At 47.8% G+C, this 18,167-nt stretch overlaps 1 protein-coding gene across 6 annotated transcripts in view; it reads left to right on the top strand.

The window, feature by feature from the left end:
• SLC45A4 (solute carrier family 45 member 4) overlaps positions 1 to 18,167 on the top strand; it is a 93,073-nt gene that overhangs the window by 34,399 nt on the left and 40,507 nt on the right. For 4 of the 6 annotated variants that reach the window (XM_058565003.1, XM_058565004.1, XM_058565005.1 and 1 more), the window contains exon 2: positions 11,463 to 12,100. The exons of the other annotated variants lie outside the window; for them this stretch is intronic. In XM_058565003.1, coding sequence (XP_058420986.1) covers positions 11,857 to 12,100 — 244 coding nt within the window. In that variant the 5' untranslated portion in view covers positions 11,463 to 11,856. The remainder of the gene's footprint in view (positions 1 to 11,462; positions 12,101 to 18,167) is intronic. 6 annotated transcript variants of the gene reach the window in all.

Here is an 18,167-nt window from a genome sequence, read left to right as displayed (position 1 = left end):
AGTTGTGGGTTAGCCTGGCCCCCTGCCTTCAGTGCTTATGAATTCGTTTCTGTTAAAGCCACCTGGTGCCTGCGCTGGCGAGGTGCTGGATGCTCAGCCGTGATCCGAGCGCGTCCTGCTCTCGGGCATGTGCAGTCAGGGAGGGCCAGAGTGGGGTGTTCTTGTGTGCGCCGGCCGGCCTAGGCCCAGTTGCCTCCCTTCACCGGGATGTCAGGGTGTGAAAAAGGTGCAGATGCTGCTGTTGGGTGCCCCCTGGTCTGATGGGGCCTGAAGGAAAAGCGGAGGAGCCAGGCCACCTCAGAGGCACCCGAGTGGATGGGGGAGTGGGAGAGCGGGAGCCACGTCCCCGCCTCTGGGAGCTCACGGGGGGTGTGGGCGGGTGATGGTGAGCTGTCACATGTTCTGCAGTGAGCGCTGTGACCGGGCCTCCTGTGAGAATAAGCAGGCTGGCCCAGGCTGGGGTGCCATCTGGTTGAGACCTGAGTCTGTGAGCTGGTGTGTAAGGGGCGTGTAAGGGGCCAGGGGAGGAGGCCCTGGGCGCTGTCCAGCGGGAGGGAGCAGGGTGCAGGGCTGGGCTGTGTAGTCAACAGAAATCCAGGGTAAGGAGCTCTGGAGGTCCAGGGGACTTGGCCGGGCCACTCCTGCTTGTTGCTGGGCTAGGAATCCATTGAGAAATACTGTAATTAGACTGACTTGTTACAGTGTAGCAATATTTTCATCCCTTAGCTCCCTGGGGCCCCTTTCCAGATTTCCTTTGATTCAGTCTCCTAATACTCAGAATATTTCATAGACACAAACACCCTCTCTTTCTTAGAACACAGATGCACACACAGTCACAGATAACAGACTCCCCCCACCGCCGATACCAAGTTCACAGCAAACTGATCAAAAGGAGTGCAAATAAAAAGGGACATCAGGTCTGATGCATGTCATGTTTGGTTTCTGAAGGATCCTTGACTATGTCTTGTGACAGAAAGCGCTGAAAGGCTGGGTTGTTAAAAGATTTAAGTCATAAGTTATGGGCCAGCCTGGTGGCATAGTGGTTAACTTGATGCGCTCAGCTTCGGCAGCCCGAGTTTCGTGGGCTCGGATCCCGGGTGTGGATATACACCGCTCATCAAGCCATGCTGTGGTGGCATCCCACATGCAAAATAGAGGAAGACTGGCACGATGTTAGCTCAGGGACAGTCTTCCTCAAGCAAAAATAAAATAAAATAAGCCTTTGGTCATTTGTATCTGGAGTGGCAGTGTGCTATCCAAACTGGGACACTTCTGAGAGAGAAAAGGGGGCAAGGTTAATAATCACACCAAGGTCACACTTCATTTGAGATCGTCCCCTGAATCCAGGACGTGTGGCTGTCGTACGTGCAGCATCTCACGCTTGGCTGTGGCGTGGGAGCGGGTTGCAGTGCAGGTTCTTGGGCCCTTCCCCCAAGATCTGGTTCAGTGGACTGGGGTGGAGCCCACTGGGCTGTCCTGATTCAGCCTGACTCACAACATCTCAGTCCATGCCGGCTACCAAAACAATACTGTAGACCGGGGACTTATAACCCACAGACGCTTGTTTCTCACAGTTCTGGAGGTTGGGAAGTCCAAAATCAAGGGGCCGGCAGGTTCACGGGTTTTCTGTCTTAGGGGGCCTGCTTCCTGCTTCCTAGATGTCTTCTTGCTGTGTCCTCACGTGGCGAAGGCGCCAGAGAGGTGCCAGAGCTCTGAGGTCTATCGTAAGAGCACTGATCCCATTCACGAGGGCTCCGCCCGGGTGACCTTATCACCACCCACAGGCCCTGCCTGCTATCCATCACCTTTGGGGTTAGGATTCAGCATATGAGTTTTGGGGGCCACAAACATTCAGACCATAGCACACACTAATCCACATGGGTGTTGAGGAGCTGTGTCTTTTGGGGATAGCACAAAGTCACACGGCTAGTTTATGTTGTTAATCTTGTATTTCTTGAGCCCACATGTCTAGACTAGATGCACATTGAGTGATCAGAGGAAACCAACCTGGGTTTCCGCAGGTGACACACGGAATACCTAGAGGTAGATAAATTCATGAGCGGATAATTTCAGACGTGAGATAGTATCCCAAGTAGGTAACATTCAGTGTGACCATGGCTTAATTTCTTTCTTGTCAGGTGTTTTTCATTGCATCTTTTATTTTGTTAATGTAAGGACACAACACTGGTTTTTTTTTTTTTTAATTAATAAACTTGATTTTTTAGAACAGTTTTCGGTCCACAATTGAGCATAAGGTACGGAGTTCCCATATAGCCTTGCCCTTGCACACGCACAGCCTCCCCCATTGTTAACATCCCCCACCAGGTTGGGACATTTGTTACCCTTGCTGACTCTACACGGACACACTGTAGTCACCCGAAGTCCATTGTTTACCTAGGGTTCATTTTTGGTGTTGTGCATTCTGGGGGTTTGGACAAATGTATAATGACAAGTATCCATCATTACAGTGTCATACAGAGTAGGTTCACTGCCCTAAAAATCCCCTGTGCTCCACCTCTTCATCTCTCCCCCCATGTATGCTCCTGGCAACCACTCATCTTTTTACTGCTTTCATAGTTTTGTCTTTTCCAGGATGTCATATAGTTGGAATCATACAGTATGTTGCCTTTTCAGACTGGCTTCTTTCACTTAGTGATATGCACTTAAGGTTCCTCCATGTCTTTTTATGGCTTGATGGCTCATTTCTGTTTAGTACTGAATAATATGCCATTGTCTGGATGTACCACAGTCTATTAATCCATTCACCTCCTGAAGGACGTCTTGGTTGCTTCCAAGTTTTGGCAATTGTGAATAAAGCTGCTATAAACATCTGTGTGAAGGTTTTTGTGTGGACATAAGTTTTCAGCTCCTTTGGGTAAATACCAAGGAGCGTGACTGATGGGTCGTATGGTAAGACTATGTTTAGGTTTGTAGGAAACCACCACCCTGTCTTCCAGTGTCTGAACTGTTCTTCATTCCACCAGCAGTGGACGGGAGTTCCTGTTTCTCCACGTCCTCTCCAGCGTTTCATGTTGTCGGTGTTCCGGATTTTGGCCGTTCTATTAGGTGTGTAGTTGTATCTCCTTTTAATTTGCATTTCCCTGATGACACATGATGTGGAGCATCTTTTCATATGCTTATTTGCTGTATATCTTCTTTGGTGAGGTGTCTGTTCAGGTTTTTTGCCCAATTTTTAATCAAGTTGTTTATTTTCTCTTTGTTGAGTTTTTGGTATATTTTGGATAACAGTCCTTTTTCAGGTCTGTCTTTTGCAACTAGTTTCTCCCAGTCTGCAGCTCATCTTCTCATTCTCTTGACGCAACATTGTTCTTATGTTGGAAATTGATGAGATTTGTTAAATCTTTTCAGGAAATAGCCTTATAAACAGATTTGCCAGAATGCTTTTCTTCATTCTTATCAAAGATGCTGTGACCTTGCTTGGTTCAATTCTCCATCTTTTATACTCTTGTCCAAACGCTGATCTTCTGTGTTGCATGCTGCAGTTTGTCTGGTTTCCCTGGCTTCTGTGTTGTCTGTAAGGTAGTGTTCTTTGCAGTGGTCGTCTGGAGAGAGAGGGGCATGCTGATGTTAGTGGAGAGGACTGTACTAGTAAATATTAGGTAGGTTCATCTGAGGTGAACAGTTGATGTTTTAGAAAAATGTTAGTAGTTACAGTGGATTTTTCAAGGATAGGGTGCCTGCTTTTAATGGTGGGCGTACAAAACAAACAGCTGTCGCCACAAACCAGCCACCATAAAGCGTTCGCTGCACACCTACAGTGCCCATAACTGTGTGTGCGTGCACGCGTGCATGTGTAGGGGGCCATGAAAGGAGTAGGACGTGTTTAAGTCGCAGCACAAACCTGTGTTAACTCCTCCTGAACCATTTTCTGGGAAGCATCGATGACTGAATTTTGTCATCATATCACTGTCGAGTATTGTGACCATTACGCAGAGTCTCAAGCTTGAACCGAAGCTTGGGGTGCCTGTCAGAAAATCAGTCTGCAGTTAACTTTTTGATGACATTAGGTTTACAGCCAGCTTTTCCACACAGCAAATTGTAGGAAGTCACGTGTTTTGGCATCCCTCACCCTGAAATTAGAAACAGGACAATAGAGGAAGTTGTTGATTGGAACAATTGTAGTTTCACTTGTCTGAGTGCATCTGCAAATCATAACCAAGTTATCATCACTGATGCTGGATGGTCGCTGGAGCAGGCTCCACGGGAAACGTTTCCTTCTGTGCTGGGGAAAACCTGTCTTAAAGTGTTTTTTTTTGTCTTTTGAATAGAAGATACTGGAATAGGTCACAACTTAAACTTCTCTACACTTTTCCACAACTCCGGAGGAGGCTCTTAGGAATACAGTCTTGCCTGTGCTTTCTGGAAGGAGCCATCTAATCTTTCTGGAATTGCTTCAGTGTGTTGTCGTGCTGTAGCTTGGGCATTTTAAATTAGGTACTTTGGAAGAAAACATTTTAATGTTTTTAGATATTATAGTTAATACTCTAGCATTTATATAAAGTAGCTTCCTTAAAAAACACACTTTGCATGCTGTGCGAAGATTACGTCATGGATCTCATTTTATGGGCAGTAAACCAGACTTCGTGGTATCCCAGGGTTCTCTAGACGTGATGACACACCCGGCCGCCCAGGGGCTTGGCTACTGGGAGAGCAGCCATGTGGCTCCGCCCTGCGCGCTCCTTCCTTTTCTGCTCAAAGCTTCTTTCCTTTCCTTTTCTGTGGGGCCCTGGAAATAGAGTAAGTGGGGGAGGCTATAAAGAGAAGAATTTCAAATTTTTTCAGTCTTTGTGCCCAGGAACGGTGCAGCCATGTGCCACATGGGTCCTTGTTTCGCGCCCCTGAGCCAGTGCTGTGGTGTAGATAAATTCAGACTGAGAGGGACCCCGAGTTCCGTCTCGAGGAGGATGAGCAAGTTCCAGACAATGTACATGTGAGCTTTGGGACAGACTCCTCCTCTAAGCTGGGTTGGGAACTGTGTGTATTTTCATAATGGGTTGTAGATTTGTTGTTAATTTGGTTATAGTCTTCTTTTTGTCCATTCTCACTCGGACAGTTAAGGAATTAGATTATCAAATTAAAATATAAAAACCAATAGCCTTAATTGGATGGGAAGGGACACATGGGGACTTTGCAGGGTGTTAGAAATGCTCTGTGTCTTGATATAAATTTGTCAACACTGACTGAATGGTGCGTTTTCGCTGCATGTAAATTACACCTGAGGAAATACACCAACACTTAGTGGCCTTCCTGTGTGCAGACCAGCCAGGCGGAAAATAGAAGAGAAGAGAAAATCCCATTTATAGTGCCCACAAAAAAGATAAACGAATTAGGAAAGAATGTAAGAAAGTGCAAAACCTGTTGAAATTCTCCCAAAGGGCTCTGGGGTGGGCTCGGACACGTGGAGAGACCACCTCCTCGGACAGGGTGACGCGGCAGCTGAGGATGGCACTTCTTCCTCAGCTAATTTATAAAGTTAATGGAATTTCAATAAAAATACCAACAAAGGTTGTTTTTTTTTTACCCAGAGCTCGTCAAGCTCTTAAAGTTCATGTGCTCCTAAAGTTCTTGCAAATAAACATGCAAGAATATGTCAGAAAACGCTGAGAGACGCAGCAGTGAGTGGGAGCTACCTCAGCAGGGATCAGAACATACTAAAAGCCGTTTTTTTTACAGGGCTGTGTTGTTGGACATGGGCAGATGGGCACGCTCGTAGAACAGAATAGAAAACTGAGCACTAGACCCAAGTACAGTTGGAAGTTTGATATACAGTGCAGGAGAGATCTCAGAGTTCCGGGAATGGACTTATAAACATAAATCATGTTGAGACAACTGGATGGCCACTGGGAAGAGATGAGGGAGGCTCCTGACCTCACCCCGTATCGAGAACATGGGAACTAATGGCCGCCTCGAACATTCTGCAGCCTTTGTGCACAGCCTGACCCAGAGTCATGTCAGAATGTGCCGGTACATTTCCCATGTCCTGTGGACCCAGGAACCCACCTTTCAGCTGTGGCTCTTTAGTGGGAATGGTCGCACTGGTTCTTCTGGCATTAACCCTTAGACCTCTGGCTCTTCTTTTGGCATGGCTGGTGTGCAGGCTGGATCACTGTGGTCCTCTCTGTTCTCTCTCCCTTCTTAGCCCCACGATTTAGGTCATTAGGCACCGAATTCACTCCTTGACAAGGTGTTATGACCCTTATTTCTAAGGTATGATGCTTAAATTTTATTTTGAAGTAGTCTGGTGATATCCCCTAAAATGCTGATAAAATCCGCAGGGCTTTGCAGAACAGGAGCATTTGGAAACAGTGGCTATGCCAAGTGAGATCCTGCTGAGAGCCGTTGTAAACCGGGTTAGTCATACCAATGCGTAATCTTTGAAGAAATCCAGAGTTCACTAATAGGAGTTGATTTTTAGTTAGTCAGTTTAGCCTTATTTAAAATTACTGTTTGCTAAGTTGCCTCAACGCTTTTAAAAAGCTTAGCTTGCTCTCGAGAGTTTTGCTACCCGGTGTGGTGTTATCACCGTAGCTTGCGACTTCTGTACTTGCTGCTGCTTGAAAACCAAACTAATGGACAATGCTAACGGCATTTGTTATTTTCATCAATATAGATGACAGTGAAGGTACCCACGTAAAATCTGTTCCCTCTACCACTGCGTTTTTGCACTGTTGAGGAAGGGGAGCCAGCGTGCTAATGCCTAGACTACTTGAGTAACAGGTAAACCCCACACCACGCTCACACCATTTCATGAGGACGCCCATGAGGCCTGACCCTGGCCGCTGGCCACCCGATCACCTGGGTGGGGGGTGGCTTTCCAGTGCAGACAGTCCCTAGTAAGTACTGGTTAGCTGGTTATCATCATTCATTCGTTCATTCATTCGTTCAGTAGCCTTGCCAGGCTCCTGCTGTGTGGCCAGGCACAGTGGGGGATGTGAGAGCAGATGACAGTGGGGGGTGGGGTCTCCCCTGGGAGCTTCTCGCTGCCTAGGGCAAGACTGTTACCCATGCACAGTTGCTGTGAGAGCCCTTGGCACGAGGGGGACATCAGTTCTGTAGGCCAGGGCTGAGCTTTGAGAAGAGTCCTCAGGGACTGTGTGGCTTGAGCTGAAGAGGGGAGAAGCAAGGGGTGGAATGAGAGGCAGGGCTGGGAGAGCTGGTGGGGCCAGATGAAGGGCCGTGAGCCATAGGCAGGCTGGGCTTAGTGGTGTGAGCGCTGGGAGAGAGATTGAAGGGCACAGCGAGAGGGAGGCAGGTGTCGGGAGAGAGGGAGAATTTCCCTCTGCCCTTTTCCTTAAGGTTCTTATGGCTGGCCAAATAATGAACAAGACAGGTTAGCAGGAGAAAATAATACCAAGTTTAATAACATGTATACATGGGAGAAAGCAGGGACACTGAGTTTCTCAACACAATAGCAGAAATTCTCATCTTAAATACCATGTTCAGCCAATGACAAAGGAGGATGTTGCGGGGGGAGTCAGTTACAGGAGATTACCACTAAAGCACAGTAAACAAGAGTAAGGTTTATTATGCAGCCCCAAGGCCTCACCTTCCACATTGATAAGTCTCTAGAAATGACGTCATCCCCCCTCTTCCCAAAACAGAGAGGGAGATACCTTTACAAATGGAGATTTCCCTCATAAATGTAAATGTTTGTCTGGCAGCTCCTTGCAGGGCCATCCAAAGAATGTGGCCAGAGAGCCGTAAGATGGGCTTGTTGATGCCTTTTCTATTGTAACATCTATTTTACATTATATTACAGCCATCAGATAGAAGATGTGTTCCAGGAAGGAGTTACTATGTCAAATTCTTTAGGCAGTTAGTGGGGGAGGTCAAATGTTCTCAGAGAAAACAACCAAGGTAAAGAGATAGATTTCAGGGTGGCCAAATCTTGATCTTCCACACAGGCATCCTGCCCTGAAGGATGATTCCTTCCCTCTGCCACCCAGACATAGTGTCAGGACAGGAACTAGACTGCGAACTGAGTCCACAACAGGTCACAGCACTGCCCCAGCCCATGGGAGGTTCCCCTCTTTGAGAAGACCACTCACCGGGCCCGGGTTGAAATGCAGATTCCCTGGGCCATTAGACTAACTCAGCAGCACTCTAGGTGTGGAACAGACTCTGCTAACGAGGTAGACAGCTGTGATCAGCAGTTCAGTAGCTGCTGGCCCCTGACCGAGCATGTGGGAGACAGACAGAAGATGGGACACTCCCGGCCCTGGAGAAGTCCAGTGAGCGTGGACCGTCCAGCTGTCTGTCTCCCTCCTCTTCACTATCTCTTCCCAAGGCCAATTTTGGACCATTTTTAGAAATTTGGTAGGGAACTCCAAACATTTAAGAGTAACTCAGATGTGGTAACTTGCTCTCTCTGTCAGCATGTAACTTCGCTCCGAGTGTTCAGTTCCCTACGCTCCTCAGCTTTTCCCTGGTAAAATAAAGACATCTTGCTAGGACTCCATAGCCGATTCCTCAGATATTTCAGCTGGTACAGCCGTAGGCCTGTGGCTGGAGCCCAGAGTCTGGACAAACATGCGGGAGGCCACGACGGTGTGCTGGGGCTTTCTTTACGGCTCCTCAGCGATTCTTACAAGAAATGCCGCTCCCCGTGGAGTAGGTGGGTGGACTGGAGAGGGAATAGCTCACGCCCTTCTCCTCTTACAGACGTGACCCTGGAGCCCACCCCCTCCTCCTCAGGGGCCTGTGGCTTGAGCTCTCCTGCATTTTCCAGTTCTGCTTTGAACAAAGATGAGAGGTTTAGTAAAACAAAGGTAGTAGTGAAGTTGAGTTTGCGATGTTTGGTCTAGTTGATTGATGCAAAATGTAGTAATGAAGGGTTTCAGCGTTTTTTAAGAAAACTTTTTTCCTATTTAATAATAACCTTAGAACAGAGTTTCTAAACCTTGGCACGGTTGACATATTGGGCCGGATCATCCTCTGCCGTGGGGGCTGTCCTGTGCACTGTAGGATGCTGAGCAGCATCTGTGGCCTCCCCCCACGAGATGCAGTAACACCCCCCACCCAAGTTGTGACAACCAAGAATGTCTCCAGACATTGCCTGCTGTCCCCGGGGGCGCAGAATTGTCCCCAGTTGAGAGCCACTGCCTTAAGATAATTCGAGTATACTTATCACAGAGCTTTATTGCCTCGTTTTTAGCTGTTGCTGAAATGACTCTTAGCAGAGACTGCTTTATTTCAGACATGAGTCTCAGGATGGATACAGCAGTGGGACAGAACTGAAAAGTTTGATGTTCATAATGAAGTCATTAGGATTTCTTAGAAAACTGATTACTATTGTTCCCACCAAAAGCCCAGCTGATCAATTTAGACTTTTTTTTGTGTGTGAGGAAGATCAGCTGTGAGCTAACATCCGTGCTAATCCTCCTCTTTTTGCTGAGGAAGACTGGCTCTGAGCTAACATCTATTGCCAATCCTCCTCCTTTCCCCCCACCCCCCCCAAAGCCCCAGTAGATAGTTGTATGTCATAGTTGCACGTCCTTCTAGTTGCTGTATGTGGGACACGGCCTCAGCATGGCTGGAGAAGCGGTGTGTCGGTGCGCGCCCGGGATCCGAACCCAGGCTGCCAGTAGCGGAGCGCGCGCACTTAACTGCTAAGCCACGGGGCCGGCCCCAATTTAGACTTTTAAAGCCTGTCTGGATACACTTTCTTCACGTAAAAATCATCCATTTTATCTGGTGGAAAAATGCGTTTAAAATCATTGACCCTGTTTTGGTGACAGAAAGGAAGATGATGATATATTTGTCTTAAGACAGAAATCCCTTGAAAGGTAGGGATGCAATAAGAGCAGCAGAATGTTGGGAATTTAATGCTGGGTGATTTTTTGTTTTAATACTATTTTGTTTACTTTGTATATATTAGAAATAGTTTCATAGTCTTTTAAAAAGATTGTAGGAGGGTGACAGCTTGGAAGCGCTGGTTTTAATTGAGATGTTAATTATATGATAGAGGACCCTTGGTAAATTTCAGAGAAATCTCAGGTAAGGGCTGCAGCGTGGGATTGTAGTGAAATTTGGGGGACAGAAGCAGCACATGTATAGGTAGGAGTCCTTGGACTGCGATTCCCAGGGAAGATTCAGTTGCAGCTGGAGAGAGAGTGTGAGAAGGCACTGGAATGCTGGAATAGCGGAGGGGCCTCTGGGGACCTCTGAGGGGGAGCAGCTCCAGCTCTGCCCAGCAGCCAAGCTCTGGGACCCTCCACCGCTCCCAGGCTCCTGAGGGGGGGGGACCAAGTGAAGGCTGTCCCCAATTTCTGGTCCCTTCTGGGGAGAAAGAGAGAAGGGGCTAATGAAGATCGTCTTTGGTTAAGTGAATATTAACTAGAAATATTTTTATTTAAACCAGTTGTGGAAAAATTTTGGTAAGATATCAGGTCACAAACCTACCTTAATGTAAAATGTGAACACCATTTTGCGTGATTTCAGGGTCACCTATTTTAATGCACGTCTGGAGGCCCAAGTCTAGAAGGGGCAGCTTTGCAGCTGCATCTGAATCTTGCCTCACATGGGGGAGAGGGACCTCATTTTCCTAAAACCTTTCTAAAGGGGCATTTCTAGTTAAGATTCTCAGCATTCGATGCTTTACTGTGGTGTGTTCATCCAGGTAGAGAACATGTCACAAAGCCAGGTCACAGGGACCAGGACGGTGGAAACACAGGACTAGGGGCCAGGGTCCCACAGCCCCCTGGGAATGCTGTGTGTGGGTTGGGAGTCCCTGGGCCCCTAGACATGGTGTTCCGAGTTTGGCACGCATGTGCGTTTTATTCTGGAGAGGGGCTGTGACTTGCATTTGATTATCAAAAGGTTGTACAACCTAAAGAGGTCAAACACTGTAGACAGCTCTCAACCCGAATCCTGCCACCTTGGGGTGGACCTCAGACTCCCCTCTTCAGGTGGCGCATCGCCCCATTCTTGCTCCGCCCAGCCTGCCACTTTGCATTTTCCTCTGCCACGTCTGCAGGCAGCATCCCCTTTCCTTTTTCAGTCTTTCTCCCGCCTCCCCAGCCCCTCCACCCTCACTCCCCGTCCTGAGGTTTGCAGACCTTGGGTGGCCGGACGCCTTCCCTGTGCGGTGTCCTCGCAGCCCGTCCCCGAGCCCGCCGAGGGGAACTGGGGAGAGCAGGAACCTTGAGCTCTGTTTCTCTGTCTACTCGCTTTCCCTGGTGCGGTTTCCCTTTGCTGTCGCTGTCTTTGTCCTGCCCCTGAATTAAATTCCATACAAGAAAATGTTGTTTCTCTAGAAATTAAGGTTTGTTTTTTCCACAGATGACTCAGAATAAGCACAGAACTGAGGCGGTCAGAGGTCCGTGGTCTGCTAAGTGACCGCCGACCAGTCCCGCGGGGCGCCCGGACTGCTAGGGGGTGGGAGGCCACATGGTGGCCGCCCCCGTCTGACTCTCCGGTGGCGTTGTTTTCCTCTTTTGCAGATCAGCCAGTCACTCGATGGGGAGCAACGGTGGACCACCTTTTTGTGTCACCTTCCCACCTCTCTGTAGCAAGAAAAATAACTTCAGCACCTCTTCAGTAATAATGATGAAACTGGTATTAACTGAATGGCAATTATGGATTTTTAACTCTAATTCACAGTAAACCAGCAAGCCATATGTTTCAAATCCAACCAAAAATCGCTTTGTTTTGCTGCGTGTCTCATCCGATTGTGAGAAGTTGTGAGATCTCTGTTTGTACAAAGAGGAATATAAGTATTACTTGCCGGAGAAACACAACCGAAGCAGAAAGAGAAGACGTCTTAATTTATCCTTAAAGATATATAATAGAATTATTTATATAGATAGAGCAAATATATATATATTTTTGGTGGTAATGAAAATGGCTCCGCAGAATGCCGACTCAGAATCTATGCAAGTTCAAGAGTCCCCTGTGCCCCTGCCGGCCCTGCAGACCCCCGGAAGCACGGCGGCGGAGCCCCGAGAGGAGACCGGCAGTGAGGGCTCCATAGACCGCGTGCCCGTGCGCCGGTGGGTCATGCACGGGGCCGTGATGTTTGGCAGGGAGTTCTGTTACGCCATGGAGACGGCGTTGGTCACGCCGATCCTGTTGCAGATTGGTAAGTCGGCCCCCGCCTGCGTAGGCCTTAGCACGGAGCCTCGGCGTGGGCGGTTGGAACACACGGGCGAACATCGGCGCGTGGAGCACGTACCGGGCTGGAAAGTGTCAGGAGCCCTGGGAACCAGCGTCCTGGTCTTCTCTCCCTGCAGCCACTCTGACCGTTTCCTCCTCTTGTGAACGGGGCGGGAGAGGGGCTGGTCCTCGGATGCTGACATGGAATTCCGAGTCTTGGCAAAGTGGTGATTGAGTGTTTGGGTGTGTGCAGTCAGCACTGATAAGTTCTAACTCTGCAAGCGTCCTTCTCCCTCGAGGTACCTGCCGCCGTGCCCCAGCCCTCCTGGACGTGGTCACCAGGTGTGTCATCCTGGGGGAGCCGGTGAATCTCCCTGCATCTCACTCAGCTCCTTCTCCTAAAGTGAGGGTAATCGCAGAGCAGCCCCTGTGGGGTACGAGGCTTAGAACAGTGCCTGGCTGTAGAAAACACGGAATAACTCTATTTTCTTTATTATCTTATTGTCATTGTTATTGTCGACTTAAATCTGAGTTTATTGTGGACTTTAGGTGGCTGAATGACGGATATGCCGAGAAATACTGTAATTCACAGAGTCACACTCAGGTTAGCATTACCAAGCCCGGTATGCAAGAACGCTGGTGTCCCTTCCAAATAACCACCCGGGGTGCCCTAGGCCCTAAGAATTTTGTCAGTGTTTTAATTTTCCCTGTTGTCTAAGGAAGTTTAAAACTCTGTAATTTTCCAGCTTATGAGAGATCTGCGTAAAGGGCCAAGCTATGTAAAAGCATCAGTTTCATTCTAGAATTCTACGTGTGCATAGTAAAATATTTTAAAAATCTACTTGCTTTGGTTCTAGGAATGTTTCTTCAAACATAATAAAGTGTTTCTTATTTAGTGGGCGCTAACTAGGCCCCACTGTCTGCATCAGTCAGTTAAGTGCGTGGATCTGGAAATTGTGGCGCTTCCTGCAGTTAGAAGCGGGCACAGTGGTTGGGGAGCACAGACCTCCTCTCACGGCGGCGGTGGCAGGTGTCTGGAAATACCGCTTATGCTCGTGGCCGTTTCACGTCCCGTAGTTCCCGCACCCACGCCTGCATCTTGTCACCTAACACGCTAATGAAGGAGCGTGCGTATTGCTCTGTCAAGATTTAGGCGGTTGTATTTCAACATGTTTTTCCCTGTGTAATCCTGTGTGTTTTATTTTCCATCTTTAAAAATGTTGTCCCGAGAAGGCTTCACGAGGCCCCAGGCAGGGTTAAGAACCTTTTCTGGAGAGTTGGAGATTGTGGAGTGTGAGTGACGTAGGTCCCTCTTCTGTTCTTCATCTCTGTATTTGTCATCTCTGCAGTTCTGCTCACGTTCCGGGGTGCCCACTGTACGCCAGGGCACTTCAGGCGGACAGGACGCCACGTCTGTCCTCGTGTGGCTGGCTTCTGACGGTGGAGGGGCTGGGCCACTTTCACAGTGCTGTGAGGGAGAGGAACGGGCGGGGGGGGGGGGGACGCACACCCTTGGAGGGAGTTACATCCGCCTCATCCAGGCTGGTTGGGAAGGCCTCACATAGCAGGTGGCTCAGGGGTGCAGTATGGAGAGTAGAGAGAGGGCACCCCAGGAGAGAAAGGCTTGGTATGTTCCAGAAACTGGGCCAGACCCCAGGGATGGAGAAGTCCAGTGGAAGTTAACTTTACGTAGGTTTATTTTGTCCCTTCGATGTCTAAGGACTTGGGTTTGGCCCTGTAGTGAGGTCATTACAAAAGCAGTTGTAACTAAGCCAAGGTGGTTAGAATAGGGTCCCATTGTTCTGTTTCTGGATCACCTTTTATGGTGACGGTGACAAATACAAAATGCAGAATCTCTGGTTACTGAGAAATAAATTGATACCATAAATAGAGATTTGGGAGCTCTTGTTCCCGAATTTTCTTTGTGATCGGTTGTGTGTATCATGGCTTAAAACCTCAGCACTAACATAGCTCCTTGGAGTTTTCACACTGTAAGGTTGTGAGTCTCAATTTCCATACAGCTTAGCACGTTTCATTGTTTACTTTTGAGTATTTAATGTGTTACATGAGACTTGTATTGATTTTAGATAATTTGGGATCATATATATTACATATTTTACTATAATATAATACATATGCTGTATATTAAAGGTAGTTTTTGAAAGTCATAGGTACTTTGTTCCATATAAACTTCCAGAAATGATGACTGAAAATGGGAGATTTGTAGTAAATAGGTGACTATGGCAGGCTGACCTAAAGGGGATAAAAGTGACTCTTATTGACCCTAAACACTGCACAGCCTGTGTTCAGCCTGAGAGCCGGACTGGTGGGTGGAGGGTGTTTTATAGGTTAAAGAGGACGGCACTCAAGGAGAGTTGTTTCTAGATGGGCTTTCATTGAGTCCAGACGACAAAGGCCCGACATATGTCTCAAGGTTGCACTTTAATTACACTTAGAGGGGCAACATAGTGATGAGAATTTTCTCTGATTTAAGTCAGAGTTTCTTAAGTGTCTAGAGGGGCTGGCCCAGTGGCTTAGTGGTTAGGTTCACACGCTTCCACTTCGGTGTCCTGGGGTTCGCAGATTCGGATCCCAGGCGCAGACCTATGCACCACTCATCAAGCCATGCTGTGGCGGCATCCCACACACAAAATAGAGGAAGGTGGGCACAGATGTTAGCCCAGCAACAGTCTTCCTCAGCAAAAACAGGAAGATCGGCAATAGATGTGAGCTCAGGGCTAATCTTCCTCACCAAAAAAAAAAAAAATGTCTACCATACCCCGATGTACAGTGTTTATTATTGGATTTTGTGTATTAATAATTATCGAAGCCGGTGTTGAAACAGTAACATTCTCCCACTCTAAGAGGACAGTTTGAGCTGCTTGATAGATGTCTGTAGTAGTCCAGCAGCCGCCACGATTAAGGCCAGGAATATATATATATATATATTTTTTTTTTTTTTTCTGCTGAGGAAGATTGGCCCTGAGCTAACATCTGTGCCAGTCTTCCTCTATTTTGTACGTGCGTCGCCGCCACCCAAGCATGGCTGCCAACAAGTGGTGTATGTAGGTCTGCGCCTGGGAACCGAACCCCAGTTGCCAAAGTGGAGTGTGCCGAACTTAACCACTAGGCCATGGGGCCAGCCCCCAAGGCCAGGAATATTTTCATCACTGGAAAGGCTTCCTAGTGGCCCCTCACATCAGCCTGCCTCTGTCATAGTCTTGCCATTTCTGGAATTCCGTATAAATGGAATCACACATATGTGGTCTGTTCTCGCTGACTTAACGTTTCTTTTGTGGTTGATTCATCCATCTTACTGCATGAATCAGTACTTCGTTCCTTTTTAATGATGACTTGTGGTCCTCTGAATGGACACATCCCTCTTCTCTCTCCACTCATCCACTGATGGACATCTGGTGGTTTCCGTTTGGGGGCTGTTATAAATAAAGCTGCTCTGAGCATTCACCTGCAAGTCTTTGTGTGGACATGTGTCTCATTTCTCCTGAGTAGATGCCTAGGAGTGGGATTGCTGGTCACACGGTAAGTACAGGTTTCCTTACATATGAAAACAGACCGTTCCCTCCAGCAACTGTTTCTCCTGTATCCTTGACAACGTTTACATTTCCCCAATGAATACTGATGTTAAGCATCTTTTCATGTGCTTATTGGGCATTAGTATATTTTCTTAGGTGATGTGTGGGTTCAGAACTTTTGCTATGCAAGTTATTATTGCGTTGCAAGTGTTATTTATACATTCTTGATAAAAGTCCTTTATCAGATACATGTTTGCATGTATCCACTGAGTCTGTGGTTTCCCTTTTATTATCTTAATGGTATCTTAAAAGCAAAAGTTTTTAATTTAGGTGAAATTTGGTACCTCAGTTTTTTTCTTTTATTCTTTTTTGCTTTAGCTAAGATATCTTTGCCTGACCCAGGGTCATAATGATTTTCTCTTGTTTTCTTCTAGGTGTTTTATAGTTTGAACTCTCAAATTTAGAATAAATTTTTATGTGCAGTAAGAGTTGAAGGGTCCTCCTTCGCGTTGACATGGAAATCCAGTTGTTCCAGCACCATTTGTAAAGACTGTCCTTTCTCATTGAATTCCATGGCATCTTTGTTGACAGTTAACTGACCACATATATGTGAGTCTGTTTCTAGAGTATTCCTTTCCAGTGATGTATTCATCTGTCCTCAGTACCACAATGGCTTAGTTACTGTAGCTTTATAGTGCATCTTGAAATTAGGAAATATAGGTTCTTGGACTTCATTTTACCTTTTAAAACTTGTTTTGGTTCTTTTAGGTCCTTCACCTTTCCATATAAATTTTAGAATTATCAATTTCTACCAAAAAAAAAAAAAAAGCCTGTTGGGTTTTTATTGTGATTGCATTGAATGTATAGATTAATTTAGAGAGAATTGACATCTTAGTATTGAGTCCTCCAATCCGTGAACATGGTATATCGTCTCCATACATTTAGATCTTTAATTTCTCCTAGGAATGTTTTGTAATTTTCGGTATGTAGGTCTCACACATATTTTGTTAAGTTTATCCCTAAGTGTTTAATGGTATTATGCTATTGTACTGTTTTAACTTCAGTTTCTGATTGTAAATCACTATATATGAAAATATAAAAGTATTTTTATATGTTAACCTTGTATTCTGCCATCTTGCTAAACTCACTTATTAGTCTTAGTAGCTTTTAATGTCTGTAAAGTCTGTAGTGATGCTTCCACTTTCCTGATCTTGGTAATTTATATCATCTCTCTATTTCTTTATCAGTCTGGTTAAAGACTTACCAATTTTATTGATCTTTTCAAAGACTCAGCTTTTTATTTCATTCTCTGTTGTTTATCCATTTCCTATTTCATTAATTTTATGTTCATTTTTTTTCTTCTGCCTACTTTGGTTTTAATTTGATCTTTTTCTAGTTTCTAAAGGTCAAGCTTAGATCATTGTTTTTTAGATTTCCCCTCCCTAATAAAATCATTTATTGGAAATTATTTTATTTCTAGTAAATAAAAGTGCTGTTACCCAGGGGGGTCAGGGAGGAGTATAAATGGGACCCCAGAGACCCCGGAGTCCCTGCCGTGGTCAGCAGCCTCTGAGGTGCCCCAGAGACCCCGGAGTCCCTGCCGTGGTCAGCAGCCTCTGAGGTGCCCCAGAGACCCTGGAGTCCCTGCTGTGGTCAGCAGCCTCTGAGGTGCCCCAGAGCCCCTGGGGTCCCTGCTGTGGTCAGCAGCCTCTGAGGTGCCCCAGAGACCCTGGGGTCCCTGCCGTGGTCGGCAGCCTCTCAGGTGCCCCCAGATACCCCCGGGTCCCTGCTGTGGTCAGCCTCTCAGGTACCCCGGTGACCCCCGGGGTCTCTGCCGTGGTCAGCAGCCTCTGAGGTGCCCCGGGTTCCATGCCGTGGTCAGCAGCCTCTTAGGTGCCCCAGAGACCCTGGGATCCCTGCCGTGGTCAGCAGCCTCTGAGGTGCCCTAGAGACCCCGGGGTCCCTGCCGTGGTCAGCCTCTGAGGTACCCCAGTGACCCAGGGGGTCTCTGCCATGGTCAGCAGCCTCTGAGGTGCCCCGGTGACCCCCGGGGTCTCTGCCGTGGTCAGCAGCCTCTGAGGTGCCCCGGGTTCCCTGCCGTGGTCAGCAGCCTCCGAGGTGCCCCAGAGACCCTGGGGTTCCTGCCGTGGTCAGCAGCCTCCGAGATGCCCCAGAGACCCCTGGGGTCCCTGCCGTAGTCAGCAGCCTCCAAGATGCCCCAGAGACCCCTGGGGTCCCTGCCGTGGTCAGCCTCTCAGGTGCCCCAGAGACCCCAGGGTCCCTGCCGTGGTCAGCCTCTGAGGTGCCCCAGTGATCCCGGGGGTCTCTGCCATGGTCAGCAGCCTCTGAGGTGCCCCGGTGACCCCCGGGGTCTCTGCCGTGGTCAGCAGCCTCTCAGGTGTCCCCGACACCCCGGCTCCCTGCCGTGGTCAGCAGCCTCCAAGATGCCCCAGAGACCCCCGGGGTCCCTGCCGTGGTCAGCAGCCTCTGAGGTGCCCCGGGGTCTCTGCCGTGGTCAGC

This window comes from Diceros bicornis, chromosome 21, assembly GCF_020826845.1.
Source record: "Diceros bicornis minor isolate mBicDic1 chromosome 21, mDicBic1.mat.cur, whole genome shotgun sequence".
Classification (NCBI taxonomy): domain Eukaryota; kingdom Metazoa; phylum Chordata; class Mammalia; order Perissodactyla; family Rhinocerotidae; genus Diceros; species Diceros bicornis.
This window is presented reverse-complemented; position numbering and strand designations above follow the sequence as displayed.